We start from the raw sequence: 23,507 nt of genomic DNA on the forward strand, positions 1-23,507 counted from the left end.
CAGTTCTAGGGTCCAGGTCTGCAATTCTGTTACTTGTACTGCTCAGTTCTCTCTGGATCTGGATTCCACCATCTCATGGTTAGCGCAGCCAAGGCTGTCCTGGACCTTCACAACTCTGTCCAGTTCTTCTTTTTTCCCTCCAGTAGCAGGTCCAGCAGAACCTCCACCATCACTTGCTGGTCACGTGCACCAAGAACTGGCACATGGCTCTCTGCAGACATCTCTGATGTGTCACGGTGGTCACTCCAGCAGGTATTGGGCAGCATCCCACCATCGCTGTGCTGATTCCACAAGATGCAGAGTCTCTGTCGTGACTCCAGGCCCCCTTCTGCACTAACAGCCACGGTCGCAGTGGGGTCCGTGCTGCACTCCTGAGCAATAGTCACATTCATGCTCCATGGCAGGAGCTGGCCAGCAGCCTGGCCACACAGGTCCAGACCCAGCTGTGGATGGTGGATCAACACGCCCCAGGCGGAAGCCACAGACAAAAGCAGACGGGCTTTGTTTGTGATCAACAGACAACCATCAACAACTGCCTGGGAATGGGGCAAAGGGCTGGGTGTCTTCTCTGAAGCTCAGCCTAAGGTTAGGGCTTGTAGAGAGAGAACCCAGAACTGTGTTGGGATAAGGGGGCTGCGAAGGGACTGCCAAGGGGAACGGAGAGCTACAGAAAGAATTTGCTCCTCAGGAATTTTTTTGTCTACTGAATTGGTGGGTGCCTCGTCTAAGGCTCAGCCTAAGGCTAGGTTAAGGTTTAGGGCAGAAAAAAGAAACTGCATCAGACATTGCTTTGTCAAGCCCTTGATCTAAAAATTGCACTTTTTTCCTCTTCGTCTCACTCTTAATTTCTTCCGGTGCAGATACCACACTGCTCACTCCCACACTTCCCTCCAGGTCCCTCTCAAATGCACATACTTTAAGGGTGAGATACATTACCTTTGGAGAAGACACTTTAACATGGACAATAATTGGTGCTAAAGATGTCTTGATAAGTTGCGCAGGGTGATTGATGGTGTCTGCATCTAGGACAACCAGTTGTAAGGACCTTGCCAGCTCAAAGATTCTTTCAATTTCACTCTGTACTTCAGCTAGTAAAGGAAAACAAAACCGGTGAAAGCCATTCAACCCCAGCATTACTTAGACAAAAATATCATCACCCATTTATTTTCACAGACTGTATATGAACTCCATATACTTCATTCAGTATATGAACTCCATATGTGAATTAATGTAATTTCCATAAAATAACCTATTACTCAAGGCAATTATTTCAATAAATATTACCTTTGAGACAATTCTGTTACCTGAAAACACATACGTACTATGTTCCTTTATAGTATCAGTGTATTTAAACATTGGGTACAATTAAATGCATGTTTCTATTAACACAAAATAGACTTAAGCATATTTTCCAAATCTGCTAAATATCTTAGGAGTCGTAACATTTTTTATTTTCAACAGCAAGTGATGTATAGATATTTCTTAAAACTTTTTTTGTTCTCAGATTGTAATTCTGATTTAACTTAAACAAGGGTCTGTATGAAAAGCAGAACTGTGACCTCCTAATTCTATAACCACAAAAAATTACGTTAAATAATTGACAGGGTATTATTTAAAAAGACACTAATGGCAATGTTCACACCAAAGCGCTTTTGTCTGAAGAAAAAGGAGACATTTATTTCCATGTAAATTATATTTCTGATACTCATTGTTCTGCTCTTCTTAATCATTCATATGCACGTGATGAATTTTAAATAGATAAACTCAGCACAAACTGAAGCCTGTAAGTTATACCACCAAAGCACAAAAGAGCTGTATGTCAGCAACTCACATACATTTAATTTGCCTAAGAGCTGTTCCACAGAACAACGCGTGTTCACAGGCACAAGAAGATTTAGTACTCACCTTTGCAGCACTTAATTTTGGGGTGCCTACTCCCGTACTAGAATGCCAACTAGAAATGAAGCATCCTATGACCTATGCCTCTAGTTCAAACAGTCACTCGGGATGTCAGGGAATTTGGTTTAAGAGCCTTTTCTTCCTGAGAAGACTGAAAACCAATTCCTAGGATGCTGTCCCAGCGACCAGGTTATTGGCATGCATATACTACACACAAACTTCCACCCTTGTGAAAGAAATAAAAATTCATCAGGCCACTGTAACCCAGCAGTCATGACACTGTGAGGAGAGGGTGGGAAGACCCAGAGCCTCGTGGCTAGACAGAAAAATTAAGCTGTAGCTGTTCAACATTAAGTCAAATGGTCCCAGGGTCAGGAACGACATGTTTCCTTCTTGGCTGGACGAGGTGAAAGCTCTTTGGCACCTTGTGACGTGGAATTAAAAGCACAGGGCTGCGAAGAGGGAGATGTGAGGCCAGCTCACCTTGGGAGGAAACAGCACTGAACCCATACTCTGCCTGCAGGCCCCTAACTCATCTTTTGCAAATAGCAGCTATAATACTGCTTGCTCTAGCCCAGGTAATTGCTGAATGCGAGGCTAACGCAGTACGTTGTGCTCTGTTGCCCCCCCTCCAGACTCAAATGTCTCCCATTTGAGTATGTGAAATTCAGAATTATACATTAAAATGCTGTAGACACATTTAAAATTGCAGACCTGATGACATCTCGAAGGCTGAAATCCTGTCACTTTCCTCCAGCATGTAACCATGTTCAGAATTACATCTGTGTCAATGTCTTACCTAAACTGGATCTTGTATTTGACCGCTCAATTATTGCCCTCTTGCTTGGATTATTTAGAACAGACCTCTTAGCAAGAGAAATGTCAGCTGTCACTCTAGTTATTGATATCCTATGAGTAAGAACACAGGACAGAACAAAAACACAGTAGTCAAATTTTCAGTGCACTGTGCATGATTTACAGCTACATTCCATTCCAAAGTGCAAATACAGTAAAACACCACTCAGACATGTTTTATAGCTGAGTTACGTCATCATTAAAGAACAACTAAAGAGAAATGCTGAATAACTATAAAGTATTTTCTATTCCCTACGCTGTTGTAGACTCTGGCATGTAGTTTCTGCTTTTCTACTTAATGTATTAGTTAACTTTTCTCCTCCTCAACTCACTCATCTCCTACACGAATTTACACAGTACCATAAATACTACAAGTTATCTGAGTCTTAGGGCATACAGAACAACAGAGTCATAACAGTAACAGCACTTCTCTTCCCAGATAGTTAAACTGTTGATTAAACCCGACACTGCTGAGAGGTAAGGAAGGGCCATGTTTGGACATCCGAGCAGGCCACGTCACTCGTATCTGAGTGCCTGTGAGTCACTGAACAGAGCTGCTTGCTTTGGGAGACCGGTCCTCCAACACGCACTCTCCTCTTCCAGACAGGGAGCTGTGCCGATGGGCTAAATGACTTGGCTCACAGTTGAACAGGAGCCACAGCTATCTGTACTGCTGGAGCCTCCTCTTTAACTTAAGGAAGGCGATTTTTTTACTTGATCTGTCAAGTGAGCTGACAAGAGACAAAAGGTTATAAAACAAAGAGCACACAATCATCACTTCACGTAAAGTCCATTTAGGAGGACTGTGATGAGCCAAAGAGCCATGAATAATGAAAAGAAAGCAAGCCGGAAATGACTAGGAGCTATTCCGTAGAACGTAAGAATTTATGCAGCTCTAAGTGAAATTATCAGATGGAGGGTTAAAAAGAAGTGCAAGTATTTTTCTACATAACACATAAATAAATTTATTGCCAGAAAATAGAGACCAAAAGCATAAATGAGTTTAAAAAAGAAATGGGATAAATTAATGGATCATGGGTCTAGAGGTGACGATAAAACACGGTGGTCCAGATGGCACCTCTGGCTCAGGGAGCTCCTAGATCTCTGACTGCTGGAATCAGAGACACGTAACAGAGAAAGGACCACAAATGCTCACCTACTGTGCCAGATATAAGAAGCATTTCATTCTTCCTGGGTAAGAAGTAACCCTAAGTATCACTGTTGCTGAAAGATGGTAAGAAAAAAATGTGCCTTTGCTATGTTTTGTTTACACGGTGTACAGAGTCAGGCTCGGTCTATGCAACAGTGATTAAACACAATGTATTTAGAAAACGATGCCGTTAGCGCCTCTGCAGCAGCCATTCCCTGAATGCCTTGAGCCAGCCAAGCTTTAGCAGATTCCTTTCAGCAGGTCTGCACAACACAGCCCTCGAGCCTTTCCTTTAGTTCACTGGCCAGAAGAGGATGTTGCAGTTACAAAAGAAGGAGCTGACAGAAGCCAAGTGTATTAAGAGGTAAGGAAGGAGTCCCGCTAGTTCAAGCCTTACTGAAGTCTTTTGAAAAGCTCCTCCTGGGACAGTCATTTTCCTTCTTGGTAATGTGGACCTGTCACAAAATTGCAGAAAAGATGGAGAAAAAGAAAAAAAGGGGGGGAAGGAAAAGACTGCAAAGCCATAAAAGTTGGCAGGAGGGCCAAGAAGCAGCGGAGGTGCCTGAAAAGGAATTTAATTCATTTTTCTGAAGCTACTCAGAGCTAAAGTCAATTGTATCAGCTTGCTTATGGCATTTAACTTTTTCAATGCTGAAATTTCACACTTCTACCTGATCTAGTTGCCAATATTGCTAATGGCAAGAGGATTTCCAAAAAATACCTCACTCCAGGCAGAATCCCTCCCTTTTGCCCCTCTGTGCAGACCAAGGGCATGGTGCGGGGAAAGACAGAAGAGCAAGGCAAGGAGCAGTCCTGCCTCCCATCGGATTAAGCAGCCTAAATGGGTGCACCTAAGGGTGCTTTACGTTTTCTTCTTTGTATTTAGGCACTGCTGATCTTCATGGATGAGGCCTCTGCTGAGTACATTCTCATATAGGGTATAAAAATATACCTCATAAAGGATATATTCATAGCAATCATGTCGTGGCAACTGGAGATGACTTATCACTTCCCGTTGCCATGGTTTCCGACTGAAAACAATGACTCTCAGTTACCGCCGGCATATGCAACGTTGACAGACATATGCCAACAGCTGGAAGGGAACATACGCTGCGGTTCTGTACCTACACCTAACGCAAATGGGCACCGGCGCTCATGCAGTGAGCTGCAGCGGAACCAGAGCAGTCACACTGCTCAGGAGTGGGGAGAGGAGGTACCGACAGGACGTACGAACAGCTCAGAAAAACGACAAATTTAACTGCAGGTTGCCACGGACGGTGCTTCATCTGTCAGGTTTTACATCAACCACGACGTTTGTAGAAGCTGCTAAAATCACTTGAGCTGGGCAATTAAAAATAGGGGAGAAGATGAGATATTTTGCACAGAAGTTGAGCATTAATTTTGTCTAAGCTGTTTATGGGTTAGTTCAGCACTGCCATCTCCTCACTGCACCCCAAAAGGTACCTTGACCATAAATCCTGCTCCACCTCTTCTAAACAACAGACACTATTATTTTCACTGCCCTAGTGCCAATGTTTTAGGTATTTTCAAACCTGACTTACTGCTATATACTAGCTAGCATGGTATAAGCTCCTTTTCACAGTTAGAATATACTGAACAAACGAGGATGAAGGAAGGGCGGAACATCCCAAAGATGTAGCAGACACCTACGACTACTGACGAGCTCCAGTGGAAAGGAAGAGATGCCATGGACCAAGCCTATGTTCCTAGCAAAGAAATCCAAATTATCCTTCTCACAGCTCATCAGGAAATGTTCTCTGTGTTCCAGCTGAACAAGATGAACCTTCCTTACAATTTTTTAAGTTCTGACACACTTTTTTCTATATTTTAGTTCTCAGCATTTCCTTCTTCAAACTGCCTTTTTAAGGATTTTTGACTACCGAGAATATTTAAGAGTTGATTTTTCTTAGGTGTTGATCCGAAGCACCGTTACTGCACTCTGTTGAAATCTGCCATTTCTGATACTTATTTCAGGGCTAGGGTGTGATTAGTTTTATTTAAAGAACATCCTGCTTTAAAGGAGCCTGGAACTTCACAAAAGGTGCTGGAATGAACCTAGTCCAAATAGAGCAATTTCAAAATAAAACCAAGAGGCACTTATTATTTGGTGTCTGCACACTTCAGCGGCTGGCTGAGCTGGTCCAGCAGTACGCGCTTTTGTATCCAATGGTTAAGAAATTTTCATATCCCCAAACGACTGTGAATAAAACTGTACTTTTATGTGCAGTCATGTTTTCTCAACTGTTCCATGACATGAAAGGAACCGGACAGCTCTTTGACAAAAAAAAAAGCAATCCACTCAGTTCAATTTACCCAACATGCAGTCAGCTCAGGCTGCAGAGCAGTGGCTTGGGAGCTCTGGAGGAAAGAGGGCCAGCAGCAAGCCAGAGTCGGGCTCTGCCGAAAGGGCTGTTCACTGGATGGCACCGTTCCCTTCCCGGCTCAACAAGGGGCACAGCCTGCTTCCCAGGGCAACATTAAAAACCTGAGCCTGGTAATGCCATCTTTAAAGATATTTTGGCACTTTCCATGTGCCCCAGTCACCCTTCATCTAGATTTCTTCTGTAACTTCAGGCTGGTAAGATACTGAGGCAGAATTATTCTGTTAAACCTAAAAACTCCTACCACAGACATGGCAGATATGAAGATACATGCACTTCTAGTAATACGTTAGCTGTGTGCCACCCCACAGCTGGCTGCATTTTAGTGTTGATACAAAGCCAGTAAATCAGTTTTGAACATGCATCAACCTCCTTGCATTAAAAAATAAACAAATCGCTAAAATGCTAGTAACACATGGGGGAAAAAAAGCATGAAAAGGACAGTATTTCTCACCTCCCATCAAACCTGTGCTTCAGGAAGTCAAAGAGAGCTTTCTGCATCATGTCTGTCACCTTTGCAGAGGTGAGGAAGATTGAACAGGGAGGATTGACAGGGAGAAAAAGAAGTCAAAAGTAAGAAAAGAGGTGAGTAGAAGGTAAGGATACTGGCAACAATCAATACCTTTTATAGGTAGCAATCATTTAATTTTCATGCTCTTGGCAGCACACTTTGTAATAAATACTTGCAAGTTTTCTGACTCATTCTCCAAAATGCGGAACGGAGGATGTGAGAGCTGTCACTCTTTCTGCTCGTCTTGACTTGCACTGAAGCATGATAGCACACCTCAGCACCTTCCATAGCAATACCACTCCCAACAGGCTTCAGAACGTGTCAGAAGCATACGGGACTATTTGGGTTGAATAGATAATTTGTTTTTTTCCTACAGTAACTTTATTAGAACTGGCTTAAAACCTCAGACACAAGATCTACTTTATTGAATGAGCTCCTTGTCCTTTTCAGGACAACTCAGGCTGACACCTATTATCTGCCGGTCTAGACAGGAACTTAATCAAAGCCCCCAGGCCTCTGGCAGTTTATTTCTCCTAGTTTATCTTTCAAAATGGTTCCTTCAGAATTTAGTCAGAAAAAAAATAGTCAAAAGAATTTTCCCACGTAGGTTGCAAAGTAAGATCAATGCGTTTCTGATATGTAGACCACTGTTTGCAATTGAAATTAATATTCTGTGTTACCATTTATATACCTTTATATGTTCAAGATGTCATGTTTAGTATTATTTTCTCAAACAAAGGCAGGACAGCATATTTGTAGAGGTATGTATTAACAAACAGCCTCTCTCCCCTCCAAACTTGAAAGTCCCTAGGCAAATTAATCTGTGGTGCAGCACCAGGGAAGTCAATGGATGACTGTCAAGAAACATCACCATAAAATTAAAAGGCAGAGAGTAAAACATTTAAGTACCTGCTTTGCTAAACTACACGTTCAATCATTCTTACAAAAAAAACAATGCAAGAACACTGCATTATGCTAATGATGGTACCATGCTGTAATCTTCCAAAAAGAATCACTCCAATATGTTTAATAATACCCTATAAAGTACTAACAACATTAATTAAGCTAAAGGAAGTGTATCTGGTTTTATGTTCATGTTCATTTAGTTCCTAATTCAGCAAAACACTTAACAGATGGTTAAGTTCACTAAAATGCCCTGCTAAAAGCCCATGCTCCTTTAGCACGTGTTAAATGCTCATTTTAATCTGCAGCAGCCTTGAAAAATGGGTGTCCTGTTCTGCATGTTATCATACCTACTTCCATGTTGAACAGAGGCAAATAATTTAGAAGGGTTAAAGGTTTCTTTACATATATATTTCAATATACTAATAGTCTTAAAACAAATAAATGTCAAGAAAACATGCTGAAATAATAATCATTAGTTCCCATATTCAGTTGCAGGTGCTGGAGAACAAAACTGAATATGCTGCAGTAGTCCAGCTACTTCATTCGCCAAGACTGAGTTTTGTGGCAAGATGTAAAGTTTTTGTAAGTGAAAAAAGCAGAACGGGGAATCTTCTTCAAAATTTTTGCTAATTAAGTTCAAAGCATGTACTAGTTTGACTAAAATTTTACACGTATACAGAAGTCTAGCTAGTTAATATGACTGCTCCAACTTTTTCTTGTAGCAGACACAAATTCTCTTTTTCTTATGTGATTTAATCAAGAATGACTGTACTGAAATTAATGGATGCGCGCTGTGTTTAAAGCAGTAAAACTGCAAAGAGAGCGCCAGTGTACTTATGTTACCTACCCTTCAGCTGAGACATCACGAGCAACAGACACTGTTGCAGGGTAGAAAAAAATTCAGCTGGTACCTCACCCAAACGGCGCAAAGTGCGAACTACGCTCTTAGTTCTTATATAGCATTTTTGACAATTATTTAAGCTAAGATCACTTTAAATTATCCATTAATTAATTAATAACAGTTGCACTGGACCACACACACTGAATGTACTAAGGAAGATTATAGATAAGAAAATACTAATTAATTGCAAATACCTGGAATACGTACCTCATAGCCCTTCAGTGATGGACCCACCAAGACAACAGGTCTCATAGATGGTACTACATCATATGGGGGAACATGTTCTGTCTAGAAGAAGAAAACAACCCTTCAGATCATTAACCAGAGAAGTTCCATAAGAAAATCCTGGGAATTATGTATTAGAATAAAATAAAATGAAAATGAAAGGACTACTTACCACTTTTTGTTTCTGTTTTGCTAAAAGACCAAATGAGAACTTGGTTAAAAAATACACGCTGTGTATAACAACCGTAACACTTGCAAACAAACATCCCTTTATTAATGCACTTTCGATTTCTCTCAGTGCACCTCCCTTTTGGTCAGCCCTGTTTAAATCTGTCATTCATTCCATTCTGGGGCAGCTGCCACTCTTCCCGAGATTTTTTCCCAGTCCCTTAGCAACTACCGCATGTCTAGAAATAGCTGTCTTCCTCCACCTCCGCACGCAAGCACTTTTCTGTAAAACGTCTTAATAAGTCAGCGAAGGGGGGAAACCCGCATTTTTCATGTACGGTTTTTAAAATAGAAGTATTAGAAATAGCAGGAGTTTCCTTAAATAAAATTCTCTCTTACCTGTGGAAGTGGGTGTGGCTCGAAATGTGCCAGAAACCATTTCTCCAAGACTTGAAGAAGAATTTCCACTCGATTTTCTATGGTATCAGAAAGAGCCCCATTAACACCAAGTGCCCAGAGATGCAAACGTGTGAGGTTTCAGGCAGCAGCTATGAGAAATTGCCCCCTGAGAAATCACACGGTAAAGGAGAGTCTTCACCCACGTTCATGCTGCAGGTGAAGTGAGAGGTGAAGAGTACCAGGCAGGGACATGGGGAAACCAAAGCATCTGTAATTAAGTAGACCTCCACGTCTGGAAAGCTGCATACAGGCTACGAGGGGAAAGCAGGTTCCACTACAGACTGAGCAAAGCTTTTCTGTGATCTACCTGTAGGCTGGGAAACACAGCAGCTCTAGTCATAGACATATGCTAAACTCAGCGCATAGCCCAGCTCTGCACAAGATCCCCCACCCAGCGCTCCTCTGTCTTGCTGGGTCTCTCTACCAGCATACATAACTAGCCAGACACATCTCTTGGGAGGTTTGGGGTCTTAACTGGCCGTTTAAATAGCTTTTGTTGTGTAGCAACAGTGGTTTAAGTAGCTCCTTCTTCCATTTGCTGTATCTCCCTGCTTCCAGCCATGCAGTTCTGCCCCTGTGCCCTGCCCTCCTCTCCCCGTGTGATGCAGCATCACACCGCAGCAGACTGGAACAGGAAACTGGTTTGGGGAGGGGAAAGATGTTCAGGTGAATCAGCTCTCTAATTCAGCTCGTTGCACAACCAGCTGAGGAGGAGATGGGAGGGAAGGAGAGCTCAGGGCAGAAAGGACTGTTTAAGCTATCAGTTACTGCAGGTGACGTAGTCCTGTGGTACAATCCACGTCTTTAGCACAGTATTTAGTATTTTTCATTACATACAGACTGACCAGCAAGAGGACAGGAGTCCCAGTCAGTATTCTGTCCTTGCTTTCTTGCCGTATGCTCTCCAGAGCAGGGATTATTTACTCCCAGACTTCGTAAATCCTTTGCGAACATATACTAGACTCTAGAAAACCTCTTTAACAGATGACTTTTCACTGCCTTACTCAGACAAAACGAGAATTCTTCTTCATCACATAGAGCCTTAGTATCACAGTTAGTCACAGTTTTTAAAGGAATCTTAAGGAACAGATACTATATAACTATATCTAACAAAGGTGCTCAAAAATAAACTGTTTTATCATTATACATTACTTCCAATTTTATCATACAAATCCAGGAGTGTTAGTGCAGACTACTTAGAATATTAATAGATATCCTTTACAATATTTCCTCTGTCTCCTTAATACTTGATTTTATTCCTAATATTCTCCATAGGTGAGATTAGACAAAATCTTTGCAAGAATTGGTGATTTGCTGGAGTCATGCCCATTCACACAAGCAGAGAATTTTCCTAATATGCTGTATCTGAAACAGTATCCTAAATATTCTGTTAGTGTCCATCTCTCTGAATTAGATAATCTTCTTTCTGTACATTGAGATATACTGGCTTCCTCTGAAGGTATTAAAAAAATTATAAAAGCAATTTGGAAAAAGCACAGTTAATGCTGTTCAATCATTCTAAAAACTTTTCCCCAGATGGTTTATACTTGAAATGATTCCTGACCTTGATGAAGTATATTAGTATGCCAATTCCCTGACAGTACTATACAGGCTAAATTATGCTCCTCTTACTGCTATGTATTAGGCCCAGATTCAATTGGCTCATGTCTCTTTACTCTGCAGTACTAAAGGTTTTGTCCTCCTTGTTATCTGTGTGAATATTTAAATTTCATTTTCAATTAGTGGGATAATATGCTAGTAGTAATTAAAAAAAAAAAAAAAAGAAAAGTATTTTGTGTATTCAGCCAATAGAAGAGTGACTTCGGTGTCTGAACTGAGATTATGAGAAATCAGTTTTACTTCCTAGACCTGTGACCAAGTTTATATTTTTCCAGGGACTTGCAATCTCCAGCTCTAGCAGCGTGGAGACACAAAATGGTCAGGCTGAAAGACAAAGAATAAAGGAAGTCAAATGACAAAGCTCACCTTGTAAAGTTTGTAAAGTCTGGTTTTGGCCAAAATGGAGAGAAAGAAAAAGAAGAAAGAAAAAAACCACAACCTTAAGAACGTAGCAGTTGGGAAAAAAATCTGGCAGCCTTTGAGCACCAAGTTGACTTAAACCCATGGGGACATAAAACTCTCTAGCCCTTCAGAAATTTCTGTCATTACCACTCATACTGATCTTTCCTAAAGTCAATACACATTTTTTTCTTGTTTTTCATCGTCAATACCTAGCACGTCTATTCTCTGCAAATATGTATTTTCATCTGGAATCCCAAATCAAACACTCCTCCAAATGCAGTGCAATAAAAAAGAATCAAGTGACCTTTGAAAATATTGTCCGGTGTCAGAAATTATTTTAAATTATTTTAAAAGGTTATAGCATTCTTACCCTCCATGGAAACGTCCTCTCTTCTGCTCCTGTTGAATGCGGATATTCTCCAGTCTAAGCGGGCTTGGAATAAAGCCAATCTCGCAGCCCTCCTTAACCAGCCTTCCTATCCACCAGTCATTATTATATTTCTGGAACACAGAAAGGTTACTGGCTTCAGTACAAAATGTTCCATGTCCGAAACTCCCTTATATTGTTATCCGCAATCCTTAACTCCATACTGGTCAACGAAACCAGACTCACGCTGACGTCTCAATGCTGGACAATCCGTGTGAATTTAAGTGAAGTTGGTGAAAGGTGCTAGGCAGTATTTGGAAGGTTGGTGTCTTCTCTGCAGCTGGACAGTGGAAAGCGGTGTTATCTGTGGCAGTACTGGCTTATCTCTTAGCTGCCCCAACGCATCCTGCTGTGACTTTTCCTCTGATGCCACCAACTAAGGTGCCGAGTGTGACAGTGATTTAATGAGACGAACCAATTTTTAGTGAACCAAGGCCACCAAACTACCTCACAGCGGCCATATAAAGCAGTCAAACGTAAAAATAACACCTTCAGATCACCATCAAAACCATTGTTATTGGTTCCTTGTAAAATTTAATGGTCTGCGCCAAAGATCACCACCGCTGCTGCCACCATTTTTCCCTCCTCCTTTCCAGGTACTTGTACAGATGTTATTAATGTGTTATTCCTTTGCAAAAACCTTGTGTGGTGGAAAAGATCTACAAACACCATTCTAGAAATCGAAATAAAGAAAGACCAACCTATCCAAGACAACATGGAAAACTTATCAGCTCCAACAACGAACCAAACCCGTATCTGGTTAACGCTGTGGTAGAGCTCTAACACCTCTCTACAAATGAGGCTTTTATAGTGCTGCTGCCTAGAAGTAGCTAAACTCTTCAGTGTCATACACTTTTAAATTTATGACAGTTGAAGAGAAATTCACCTTTAGGAAGAAACTTTAATATATACCTGAAAATATAAAATTTAAATTTATCATTAACCTTTAGTAACATACGTTTTTCTGCATTATTGGAAGTCTGGCCTAACTTTAATGATGGAAAGATTAAAAGCGGTATCATAGTGGATATCGTAGTGGAAAAGGATTTGTTGTAGCTGGCTGCCAGCAGAGCTTTTGAAGAAAAATACCTGAAAAACTTATACTTTGCTATGCTTCATTAGGCATCTCAGTGTTCAAAAGAAACATTACTTTTCACAACAGACTTTCAAGTCATTAAGACCAGCACGAGTGTACCAATCTTGTTTGCATGGCTTGAGGAAAAAGTTATCACAGAAATCTCTTCTTAAAAATGATCAGTTCTCTTGGCTCCATATTCTCAAGCACTTAAGTTCTTGCAGAAACATATAAATACCATGTCCTAGTTGTCAAAGGTACAACAGTGCCTAACTGAAGTCTCTGAAACATACAGAGCCTCAACGTCTTTGAACAACAAATTAGCCTTTTTATTAACCCATACATACACACAAATATTAACATACACAACTAAGCGAAATGCAATCATTATACCCTCATCTTGAAAACCTGTCCTCTTTATATAGCTGTTATTTATGCAAGAGATTCCATTATTTTATCATTTCAACTTTTTAAGTATCTATTCTTCATCCTGTTATGACCCTGATTCAGACAATGTCAGTAAGCAAAGCTTACTTTTAAATATGTTCTTCTGCTTAAGTCGAAAGAACTATTTACGTTCTTTAAAATAGACAAATACTTCAGGATCTAGCATTCTGCTGTTGTAAATCAGTGAAATCAATCAATGGATTTAAACCACTGTAAAACCTGAGTCCCATGAGCATAACCCATTCTATTTTGGTTCTAAATGTACGGCTCAAACATGGGAATCTTTCTTCCATTAGCAGGTCATGGACCTCTGAGTGATGCCTCTAGACATGAGATCAGAATCAGCCTTATGCTGAGACTATCTGAACAATACAAATGATAACGATGCAGCAAGGAACGCGGGGCTATTTGCACTAGGTCATTACCTCCCATATGTTATTCTTTGCATTCAGTATGTGGGAGGACTACAGTTCATTCCTATTGGTTGCCATGCCCATGATTTCTTCTGCATTGTCAGGAATTGTTGCCACTTCATGTATAGTCTTGTAGGAGACAGATGAGACATACAGGACACATTCTCAATATAGCAACTCATCAGTTACTGCTGATGTTTCATCCTGTCAGCAGGCTGACCTTACTGCTTACCTAGTTTAGCATCATTCTAAGATCTGGAACCATGCTTGTTCTAGTCCAAGCAAGCCTGCCAGATCATTGAAAAACAAATTCTGCAAAGCCTTTTTCCATGCAGCTACAGACTCCAGCATGGGGAAGCATTCCTGAAATCCTACGGAGTTACAGCCACAGCTTCAGCCAAGCTGAAGGTTTCAGCATTAACAAAGAAACTATGCTAAACCCTTAGCAGAGCTGACAAATACCAGTAAGCCAGATGACTTACGGTTTAGTGGCAATGCAATCCTGGCCATTTAGATCTTGGAAGAAAACTCACAGAATGCCAAGACGTGGACTTGGGACACTTCTCTGGAAAAATGTACTGGGCAGCACGATAGGAGCTTAACACATTAAATTCAATCGCTGGCCTGACAATAAAGTCAGCCACATCCTGGGAAAACCAAGATCAAATACTTGTTTTAATAGTGATGCACTGAGTTACCCGAATGGTTCCACAGGACAGTGTACACTAGAAAGATAATATGCCAGGTAGGGTACATTTCAGCTGTGGATGGAAAAACGTCGGGGAAGGTAGCTGAGAAAGTGATCTGAGTGCTCTAATGGATGCAGCTGCCTGCATTCAACTTTGAGTGCTAGCAAAGGACCTTTTCCTGTCTGGAAGCAGGGTTGGAAGGTGGCGTACATCAAGGGAGTTCAGATGCAGTGCTAGACAGAACAGAACACATTCTTGGGGAACAAAGAGGAGGGGCAACCAATTCTGCACGCAGAGATAGGCAGATTCAGATTCAGTGCTCCACTTCCTCAGCAGGGACTGAAGCACTGTTCCACACAAATATTAAAAAAATAGAAACACACAAAAGAAACAAATAAAAAAAATCCCCATCAAACTTCCATCTGTTTGCAGCAAATAGAGAAAATGGAACAAGGGAATCAACTGCCTCTCCTGTGTCCTTCTCACGGAGAAAGAACAGCAAAACCCCCTGTTCTACCGTCAATCTCTGCCTCTAGAGGTGCAGAAGCAGGTGTTTTCCTCCTAAATGTGCTCAGCCTATGGGAGATCAGTGCTCTGAAGCAATGACGGACACGTGTCCAAAGAGAGAGACAAATGAGTACTGAACACCCTAAAATGAATCCAGAACGCAGAGATGAAAAAATGTTTTTGCAGACTGCAAGCCTATGTACAAATCTACAAAACAACAGGGGTTTATGCAAATTTGGAGGGCTCACTTCAGATAAAGAATTGCAGAAAATATGCTCAACATGCAATAAAACGTATTTTTCTCTACCAATGCCATATTCAGGGCCCATTTATTCCCATTCCTTTTTCCTTACTTTTCTATCTGTCCTCTTCAATGTTTTCTTTTCTTATTGTATTATTATAAGTCTTATTTCCTCCCTTACAAGCCTATCTGGTGCTTTACGAAGACCTGGTATAACTTGGTGCTACTCCACTTTTTGATCAATAGATCACTTAATCTCTGATCCATCACAAACTTCATTTGATGAAAAGAATCTGAATCTACCATGTTGAAGGGTATTTAAAATATAGCAAGATGTTATTTCCTTCCTGTGACATGAAAATCCAACAACAAGTTGGTAACATCAAGTGTTAAAAAAGTGCAAGATAACCACCCCAGGGTGCCGGAACTCTAAAAAAGCTGAAGTATCACCACATCATCACTAATCAGACGATGTGCTGTACTCTCCTGCCTCCACTCAGCTCTTGGCTCTCTTTTTAATCCGGTATGGCTCAGCCTGACTGCTCAAATCGTGATCCTTGGCATGTAAAAAGATTCCCTTTCATATTCCCTTTTATTGCTTCTTGGTTTTACCTCTTTAATGTGTAGGAAGTCCTTGGCATCAAAAGAGATGGCAGTGCTTGGGACAGGAACATCTTCATCCAGAGCTCCACAGTAACTCACATTAGTCTTAACAGCAAATGCTACTGGTTTGGACTACAAATAGAAACACACATCACAAACAGTGGAAAGTTTTCTGAATCAAGAATTCATTTGTTGTATCAAATTACCAAAAACCTAGCAGAGGACATTTGTCAAATACATCAAAATTCAGAGCTAATAATTTCACACAAGCCAGCAGAGTTCAGGTCACTAGAGAAGATCCCCATTTATGTGAGAATATTTACACTATATTCCCCCAAACGTCTTGTCTGCCGGTAATTTGACTCAATTGCCAAACTATTTCAAAAGATTGCATCATCGTTATAAAACAAACAGTGTGAATTTTAACACTAAGCAAAAGATAAATGCCACATAACTTAGTTATTATTAAAGTTGAAAAGAACACACCTTCGCCCTTTCAAGTTGTATAGCTGCTTGTTGTTCTCTTTCTTGGCGGATTGCTTCCCTATCTTCTTCCAAAGAGACATCAGAGTCTGAGGGTCTGCTTGTGTACGAATCTGCTGAGCCCTGAAATTAAATTCATGTCACTAAGAAAACATATGTAAGAAATAGAAACCCCCTCCCCAGTCAGCTTCATAAAATACTTTTAAAATATTTGTTTCTTAATTTCTTTGAGTGGGCTTTACATATTGTTGCTAGCACAAAAAATCTGCAGAACTTAGCAGAGAAATAATCTGGCTTTACCGATCAGGTGCACTAAGCCAAAGACAAAAATCCCAAGAAAAACCTCTCTCTCCACTTTTACAGAATCTCTTTACTTTCTTACTGACACAGTGAAATACAGCTCAGCTGTGGGCACTGTCCAGAAATCTTCATAATATTTAAATCCTGTTTGACAACCTTAGATTCGAGATTGTCATGGGCTAGGTCACATAAAATATAATTAAGGTATTATAAAGCTTGGTTAGAATCACCCCTCCCTGTAAATACAGTACCATTGTGTAAGTACTTTCATCCCTGCCATGGGTGCCACTCACACAAAGCTTTATTCTGTGCTTCAAGCGGGAAGAAAAAGCAGCAAAAGTCACATTATTAAAAGCTCCTCAACAGGGCAACACAAAAGCTATACAATGATAGGAAACGAAAACAGCACATACAAGCAGAAGCAGAATGCAACAGACTATCCCGGAGGAAATAAGGTACTGCCAGAGTTAGATTTTTTTGTCTGGGACATTAGTCAGGATGCCTGGCAACATTTGAAGTGTGCAAGTGGCTCCTCTCTTCTTTTATAAAGCAACCTGACTCCAGCATCCTACACAGCTGATCTTTATGTTTGCATGGAGCCAACTGAAAGACAGGGGTTTAATCTTGCAAAACAGGTAAGGTAAATTAAAGGGAGTGTTTACTCATGATGAATCTGACATACCAATCCCCCCCTCTCCAAAACCTCAGACAAACACTCGACTCACTGTAGGTCCCTTCCAACTGAAATAGTCTATTCTATTCTATTTTATTCTAACGACCCAGAAGCCTAGCAGGACTAGGACTTGAACCTAGACTTCAAGGAGCACCACTGATGGAGGTGCGTACGACTGGGCGTTCACACAAAAGGGGAAGTAAATTTTCACTATAGGAGGAAACGCCTACAAAGATCTCAAAATCCTGAAGTCTAGGTCTAACTTTCCACTCAAGGTAAATGTTGAACAGGAAATATATGTCCCTTATTGAGCCATTTCCCAAGCAAATGGAATTTTTACTAATAAATTAATATGTCTGTCTGGTGAATTATGGCCTTTGCTTAAGCCAGAGTCCAGCCTTGCAGAATCCTGTTCTGTTCAATACAGCATTTGACTAACTTGTGCTTGGGTCGTTAGTCGGCTCCCAGCACAGGAGAGGTCTGCATTTCACCCTCCCCAGCCCGACGCTCTGCACTGGCTGCAGATGACGTGCAGCAATCACACGCTCCCCAGGTTCTGTATCACAGCACGCAGCTGTACTGGTAATGGCTGCTACAAAAGTCAGTATATAAAGTTTAGCGTAAAGAGCTGCACATAGTTTGCATTGTAGTCTAACTTTTTAACCTACATATTTTGCATGTCTTAGGAAAAATAACTACAAAAAAACCCCACTATCATAAAAAAAGAGAACTTCAAAAGGATCAGGATAACGCACAGCTGCAAAAGGACCTGGCCCCAGTACTGTACTCAGTAGGAAGAATATACGGCAACGTATGACCACTGCTAAGGGACACTGTTTCTGTTTTTAAATAAGGGAAAGGAGTAATGTGTTGGACTACATATGCTGTATTGTATTATATAACCAATGTAACAAATAATGTCTAAGTCGTCACATTTCTAGAAACAAATTGAAGATGTATCTATCTGTATATTTATATCTCTATAGAGCTCCAAAATCTGTAACTCTACACGTGTTCCAAAAGAGCCACTCTACAGCATTATATCTTTCAATTTTTTTTCCTTAAATTGATTTATATCCTGCAGCACAGGGACACATATTCTATGTAATCTACCATAGAAGTCAATATTCTTACTCTCCATATAAACTAACATATTCTTAAATATTGATGTGAATACATATCCATTAGAAGACGTCTGGCAATGAACCACTGATGAGCATATGCTCTCTTCTTGTTACATACTCATAACTTGGCCATAAGCATGGTACTGTCACTAGGGAGGGCAGATTTCCTCTACGTCAAGAACAGGATTCGCCTAACGTGAGCTAACACACAGCTATGATCTTAACAGACCAGAAAAATTCCTTCCCGGGACAGCCGGCCACTCTGCACCCTACACACCAAGGTGAGCTGGAAAGGGCAGCGTGCCTCTCAGCAGCGGGGTGTCTGCAGAGACACACGCGTTTGGGATCCTGAGCTGGAACAAGTCTAACATCAACAGGCTGAAAACTAGCATTAGCTGCTGGCAGCAGCACAAGCTTTTCTTAGCTCGGAAGCTAGACATGCTGCTCTTCCTTCTGCTTCCTTCGGGATGTAGCAGAGACCAGGGAACTCACCAGCCACAGCACTTGGCTAGGTGTGCACCAAAGACACCTCTCGGGCTGCTCAGTGGCTGCCAGTTATCCCTCTCGGCCCATCCTGAGGGCAAGATTAAAACTTCAGCTACCGAATGCATCACCAAGAGAGGCATAAAAACATTTCCTCCCTGATCAAAAGTGAGAATGCAAAGCATGCCAACTCATCACACCTAGGCGAAATGGGTAGCAGGAACACCCCCTGCATAACCTACTGTTCCAACCTACATCTCTGTTCAGCAACTGAAGGGGAAGTCTATCAGTGGGAGACTGAATTTATATGGTCAAATATTCTAGCCCTAAAATTATAGCCTGTCCTCCGTACCAGAGCCCGCATCATTCAAAGCAATGACAAAAAAGAAAAAAAGAAAAGAAGAAAAAAAATACAGGAGTTGCAAAGACAGACCAACTTTGTAGTAGAGAAGAACAGCTTATTATTTATTGTCCACTAAACACTCTGAAGATACAAAATGCTTTATAGCTGCTGATCATCACATTTTTTACTTACAGACAACAAAGCTTCAATAGCAGCAGAAAGGAAGCAGGAAAAGTAATCACACTCTCTAAGTAATAAATCAAAAGGCATAACGATAAATACAAATAATATACTGCAGTAGGAATGGGCTTCTTTCCAAGATTTTAGTCCTACCTGGCATAAGACACTGCAACAGGAATGCACCACATCCTGGCATGCCTGAAGCCTGAGACAAAGCCACTACTGCTGTCATCCAGAGTAGCAGACACTGTTCCTCACCCATGTGCTCTCTCACCATGTCATTTCCCCCTTAATTTTCTATGTACTGAAAGGTGTATGAGAACAAGGCACAGAACACATCACCGACAGGACAGATACCAGCATCACGCATGTAGGTGGATTGCAGAAATTATCTGTATGGAGAAATGGTGAACAAAAAGTGCACAGGCTCACGTCTATATATTTATTCAAGTCCTCTGGATATGATCCAGTGTAGCTCTGTAAGGGAATTTAATAGAAATAGATACCTATGCTGGATGTACAGTTTCCCATACTGGCTTTTAGTGGTACATGTTTGAGCACTGACCTATTTAATGCTGTCAGAACAAAGTAGTCTTAACCAAAGTAGCTGATACTGCAAGGCTACCCCAGGCTGCTCTTCAATACTAATCACTGCCTGTACGCCAAATGATATGGGTTGGTACAATCACATCCGCATGATCCCTTCTCTTGCAAGTTATGCCAAATAGCAAGTGGCTTATCTGAAAGATGCAGCCCCAGGACTGTGACTCATGTGATGCTGAACTGCAGCATCACACTGAAAACAAGGCACGATTCTGCAAATAGCAGCAAGATGGACAGAAAAAGCAGTCCAAGGTAAGTAATGAAAATTGGCATTCTGTAACGTACCGTAAGCATGGGCCAAGGAACGCGAGTGTCCATGTTTGGTCAGAGCAGAAGACCAAGCAAGATTAAGGTTTACTTTTCTCAGCTCCATCACTGCCCCACACTGAGCAAGACTACACAGTGCTACCTGGTACGCACGTTTACCCTTTCAAGCCATCTCGCTGACTTCCTGGTCATAATTCATGCTTCTGTTAATACCACCCTTGATTTCTGCACTCTGCGTTCACCAGCCAAGATGCGCTTCTAGTTACACTGGACTCCTGGCAGCAAGCGACGTCTACTCACAAAATGGGACTCAGAACCTGAGTAAGGCTTCCGGGAACTACTATAACACAAGCAGTCCATAAGTTAAAAAATACCCTTGTTATCCTCAGAAGACCAGCTTTTGACTATTTTTTAAAACTGTGCACAGACAAAAGCATCACTTCTTGTATTTAATTTTCAGTTGTTTGAAATTTTTGTTTGAAGATCACAATATTGACAGCAATATCGTGCAACAAGCTAACACAAACACTCATGCCTGTACAGCACCAAGTGCAATGAAGTTCTGGACTGACAGCTCGTATTTGTTGAAACTGCAATAGATGTGATAATACTAAATACTATGATGCATCCATGCTCTTGTCGCAGCTGGGGAAGTATAACTGCCTGACCACACAATGAAACCCAAATTATGTTAGTAGTCTTAGGGAAGTGAGAGGAGAAGAAAGAGGAAAGAAGACATTCCCCGTCTTTTCCTGTACACAGAAACGTTATCAAAAAGACCCTTTTGTTTCTTTATTTTCATACTGTTTACAGCAGGAAGCTGATAATTTGGGGCATATCATGTATGTCCACAGTTTCACATTTGCACATAATATTCAAGGACCAAGTATCATGCTGTTACCCAACCTCAACCTCACGACCCCCTGGGAGACACAGGAACTTTGTGAAGTGGGAGCATATGCAATGAGTTCAAGTGCACACCATACTTGACAAGGAAACAGGCTTTGCTAGATAATTATATTATTCAAGGCAATGAAAGACTCATTTCATATTTCAGAGCCTTTCTACTTTGGGCTTCTGTGAATTAATTTTTCTCGCAATTTATTATTTATTTTCTCCCTCATTCATTTTCCTCTCTCAGCAATTAGTATAATTCAGCTTTGATAAAAACATTGAGGTTTGAAGCAATCCCAAAAATGCTAGGGAAAAAAGGGCAAAGCAGAAAGAACAGTGCATTTGTTTATTCAGCAACTACAAAATAATGGTAAATCATCAGTCCCTCTTGCTCACTGACTGGTGACTTGCTCACTTGAGACTTCTGAAAGATACATGCTGAGGTGGCTAGATGACTGGAAAAGGTAACAAAATATTCCTAGCGAACATGGTGTTTCTGTGCCCCAGCCTGTTTAGGGAGGAAAAGTTCACATGCATCCTCCTCCTGCACGCTACAAACAACAGCCAGCCAGGTCCAGCCTTCCTGCTCGCTGAAGAAAAGAGCAGAAGAAAATATCAACCTTTAGCTGTTATGGTTTCAGAAGGGGAAAAAAAATAAAGACCTCAGTGGGGCTGCAAATAATTTTTTTTCCAACTGCCATAAATATACAGATCTGAATTGCTCTCTATCCAGCCATAACTTGTAATGCTCTCTCATATAGCCTGTGCAATTAAAGCATCAATCCATTAGGAGCTCCAATAAGCCAGATGACATGCAGTCTCTTTTGAAAAGATTTAGGGTGCTGCAGAGTCCATCACAACCCAGAAAGCATTTCTGAAAACATACCCTGCTCAGAGAAAAAGCTTCTGCCTTATCCATTAAGCAAGACAACAGGGCAGCATTGTCTAATTGTAGGCATCCTTCTCCTACAGAAGGACTAGCTATGGGCATTTTGAGCACCACTCTCTATCCAGGAATAAGCAGACATTGAGCACACATGGCAATCACTATGCTTAATAAAGCATACATGCCACTGAAGAGGAAAGCCCTAGTATCTGTGTTCATACGCACACGTTGTTTTCAGCTGAGAACATGAAAAATGTCTTTGCAATAACAGAGAGTTCATTTTGAAAATCCACAGCGCTTTAAAATGACAAAGTATCAGGAGCGGCAGCACACCTCGAGGCAGCCAATTATTTTGAATGGTTTGCTGGAGTTTGAATAATACCAGAGCTAGGGACAGCATGAAATACTTCAGGGAAAAAAAGACCACTCCTGTCCCATCCTGTCCTCACCCGTCTGTCTCTCATCCTGAGCCTGCTCTTAGTTCCTCCCTGCAACAGGAATCCCAACTTGGTACCTTCAAGCTTCCATACAGGTTTTCGGATGCTCAAGGCAGTTTCACCTCCTGCAAGACACAGTATGCAAAGGCCCTGAAGATCCTAAAGATCCCGTCCTGATGCTGAACGCAGAGGTTACACAGCAGACCAAAGAGCTGAACCAGAGGTCACTCCAATGCTTTTAAACCAGTCGGGACCTCAATTAAAACTTTTCTAGCAGTCATTCAAGTGTGTGAGCACACATACAGCACAATAGAGGTTTAAGAGAGCAATACTGTACGAAACAAGATTGCTCATCATTGTTTAGCTGTTTTATATTGGAAAACAGACAAACATGGCCTTGTAAAGCACAATGCGACCTTCTCCTACACGCTGTTTTTCGCACTCAGACTGCGTCGTCATATTCCTGTCTGCGAGGTTGGGGACAGCCAGCAAAATCCCCACTGAGGGCTAGTGCACAGAAGCCCTGCTGCACAGGAGGCCTGCAACTTATGTAAAAATTAGTAAAAGAAAAGTTTACATTTACAGATGGATATACAGATATGAAACTTGTCTTACGTTGCACTTTGTTCCATGTTGATTCTGTGCATTATGTTGACACTGTATGGCAAAATCAGAACAGCACAGGTTGGGAGGAACTGCAGACTCCCTACGTACCCTGGAGGAGAGGGACAATACAGTGGATCTGGCTTTCTGTGGTGGTTTTGTTGCTGTGTTTTCTTTTTAACTAACTGTATTGGGTTTGCGTGGCAAGGCTTTGGTAGTGGGGGGGCTACAGGGGTGGCTTCTGTGAGAAGCTGCTAGAAGCTTCCCCCATGTTCGACAGAACCCATGCCAGCTGGTTCCAAGATGGACCCGCCGCTGGCCAAGGCAAAGC

The 23,507-nt window shown here is 41.3% G+C and overlaps 1 protein-coding gene across 1 annotated transcript in view; it reads right to left on the reverse strand.

The window, feature by feature from the left end:
- Positions 1-23,507, reverse strand: part of CACNB4 (calcium channel, voltage-dependent, beta 4 subunit) — a 75,580-nt gene that overhangs the window by 10,267 nt on the left and 41,806 nt on the right. Inside the window, exons 2-10 of the mRNA XM_009319030.1 lie at positions 16,387-16,506; positions 15,910-16,032; positions 11,869-11,999; positions 9,417-9,493; positions 9,022-9,041; positions 8,832-8,912; positions 6,761-6,819; positions 2,699-2,808; positions 937-1,088 (exon numbers count right to left, since the gene is read on the reverse strand). Of these exons, the coding sequence (XP_009317305.1) occupies positions 937-1,088; positions 2,699-2,808; positions 6,761-6,819; positions 8,832-8,912; positions 9,022-9,041; positions 9,417-9,493; positions 11,869-11,999; positions 15,910-16,032; positions 16,387-16,506 (873 nt within the window). The remainder of the gene's footprint in view (positions 1-936; positions 1,089-2,698; positions 2,809-6,760; positions 6,820-8,831; positions 8,913-9,021; positions 9,042-9,416; positions 9,494-11,868; positions 12,000-15,909; positions 16,033-16,386; positions 16,507-23,507) is intronic.

This window comes from Pygoscelis adeliae, unplaced genomic scaffold, assembly GCF_000699105.1.
Source record: "Pygoscelis adeliae isolate BGI_AS28 unplaced genomic scaffold, ASM69910v1 Scaffold222, whole genome shotgun sequence".
NCBI lineage: Eukaryota > Metazoa > Chordata > Aves > Sphenisciformes > Spheniscidae > Pygoscelis > Pygoscelis adeliae.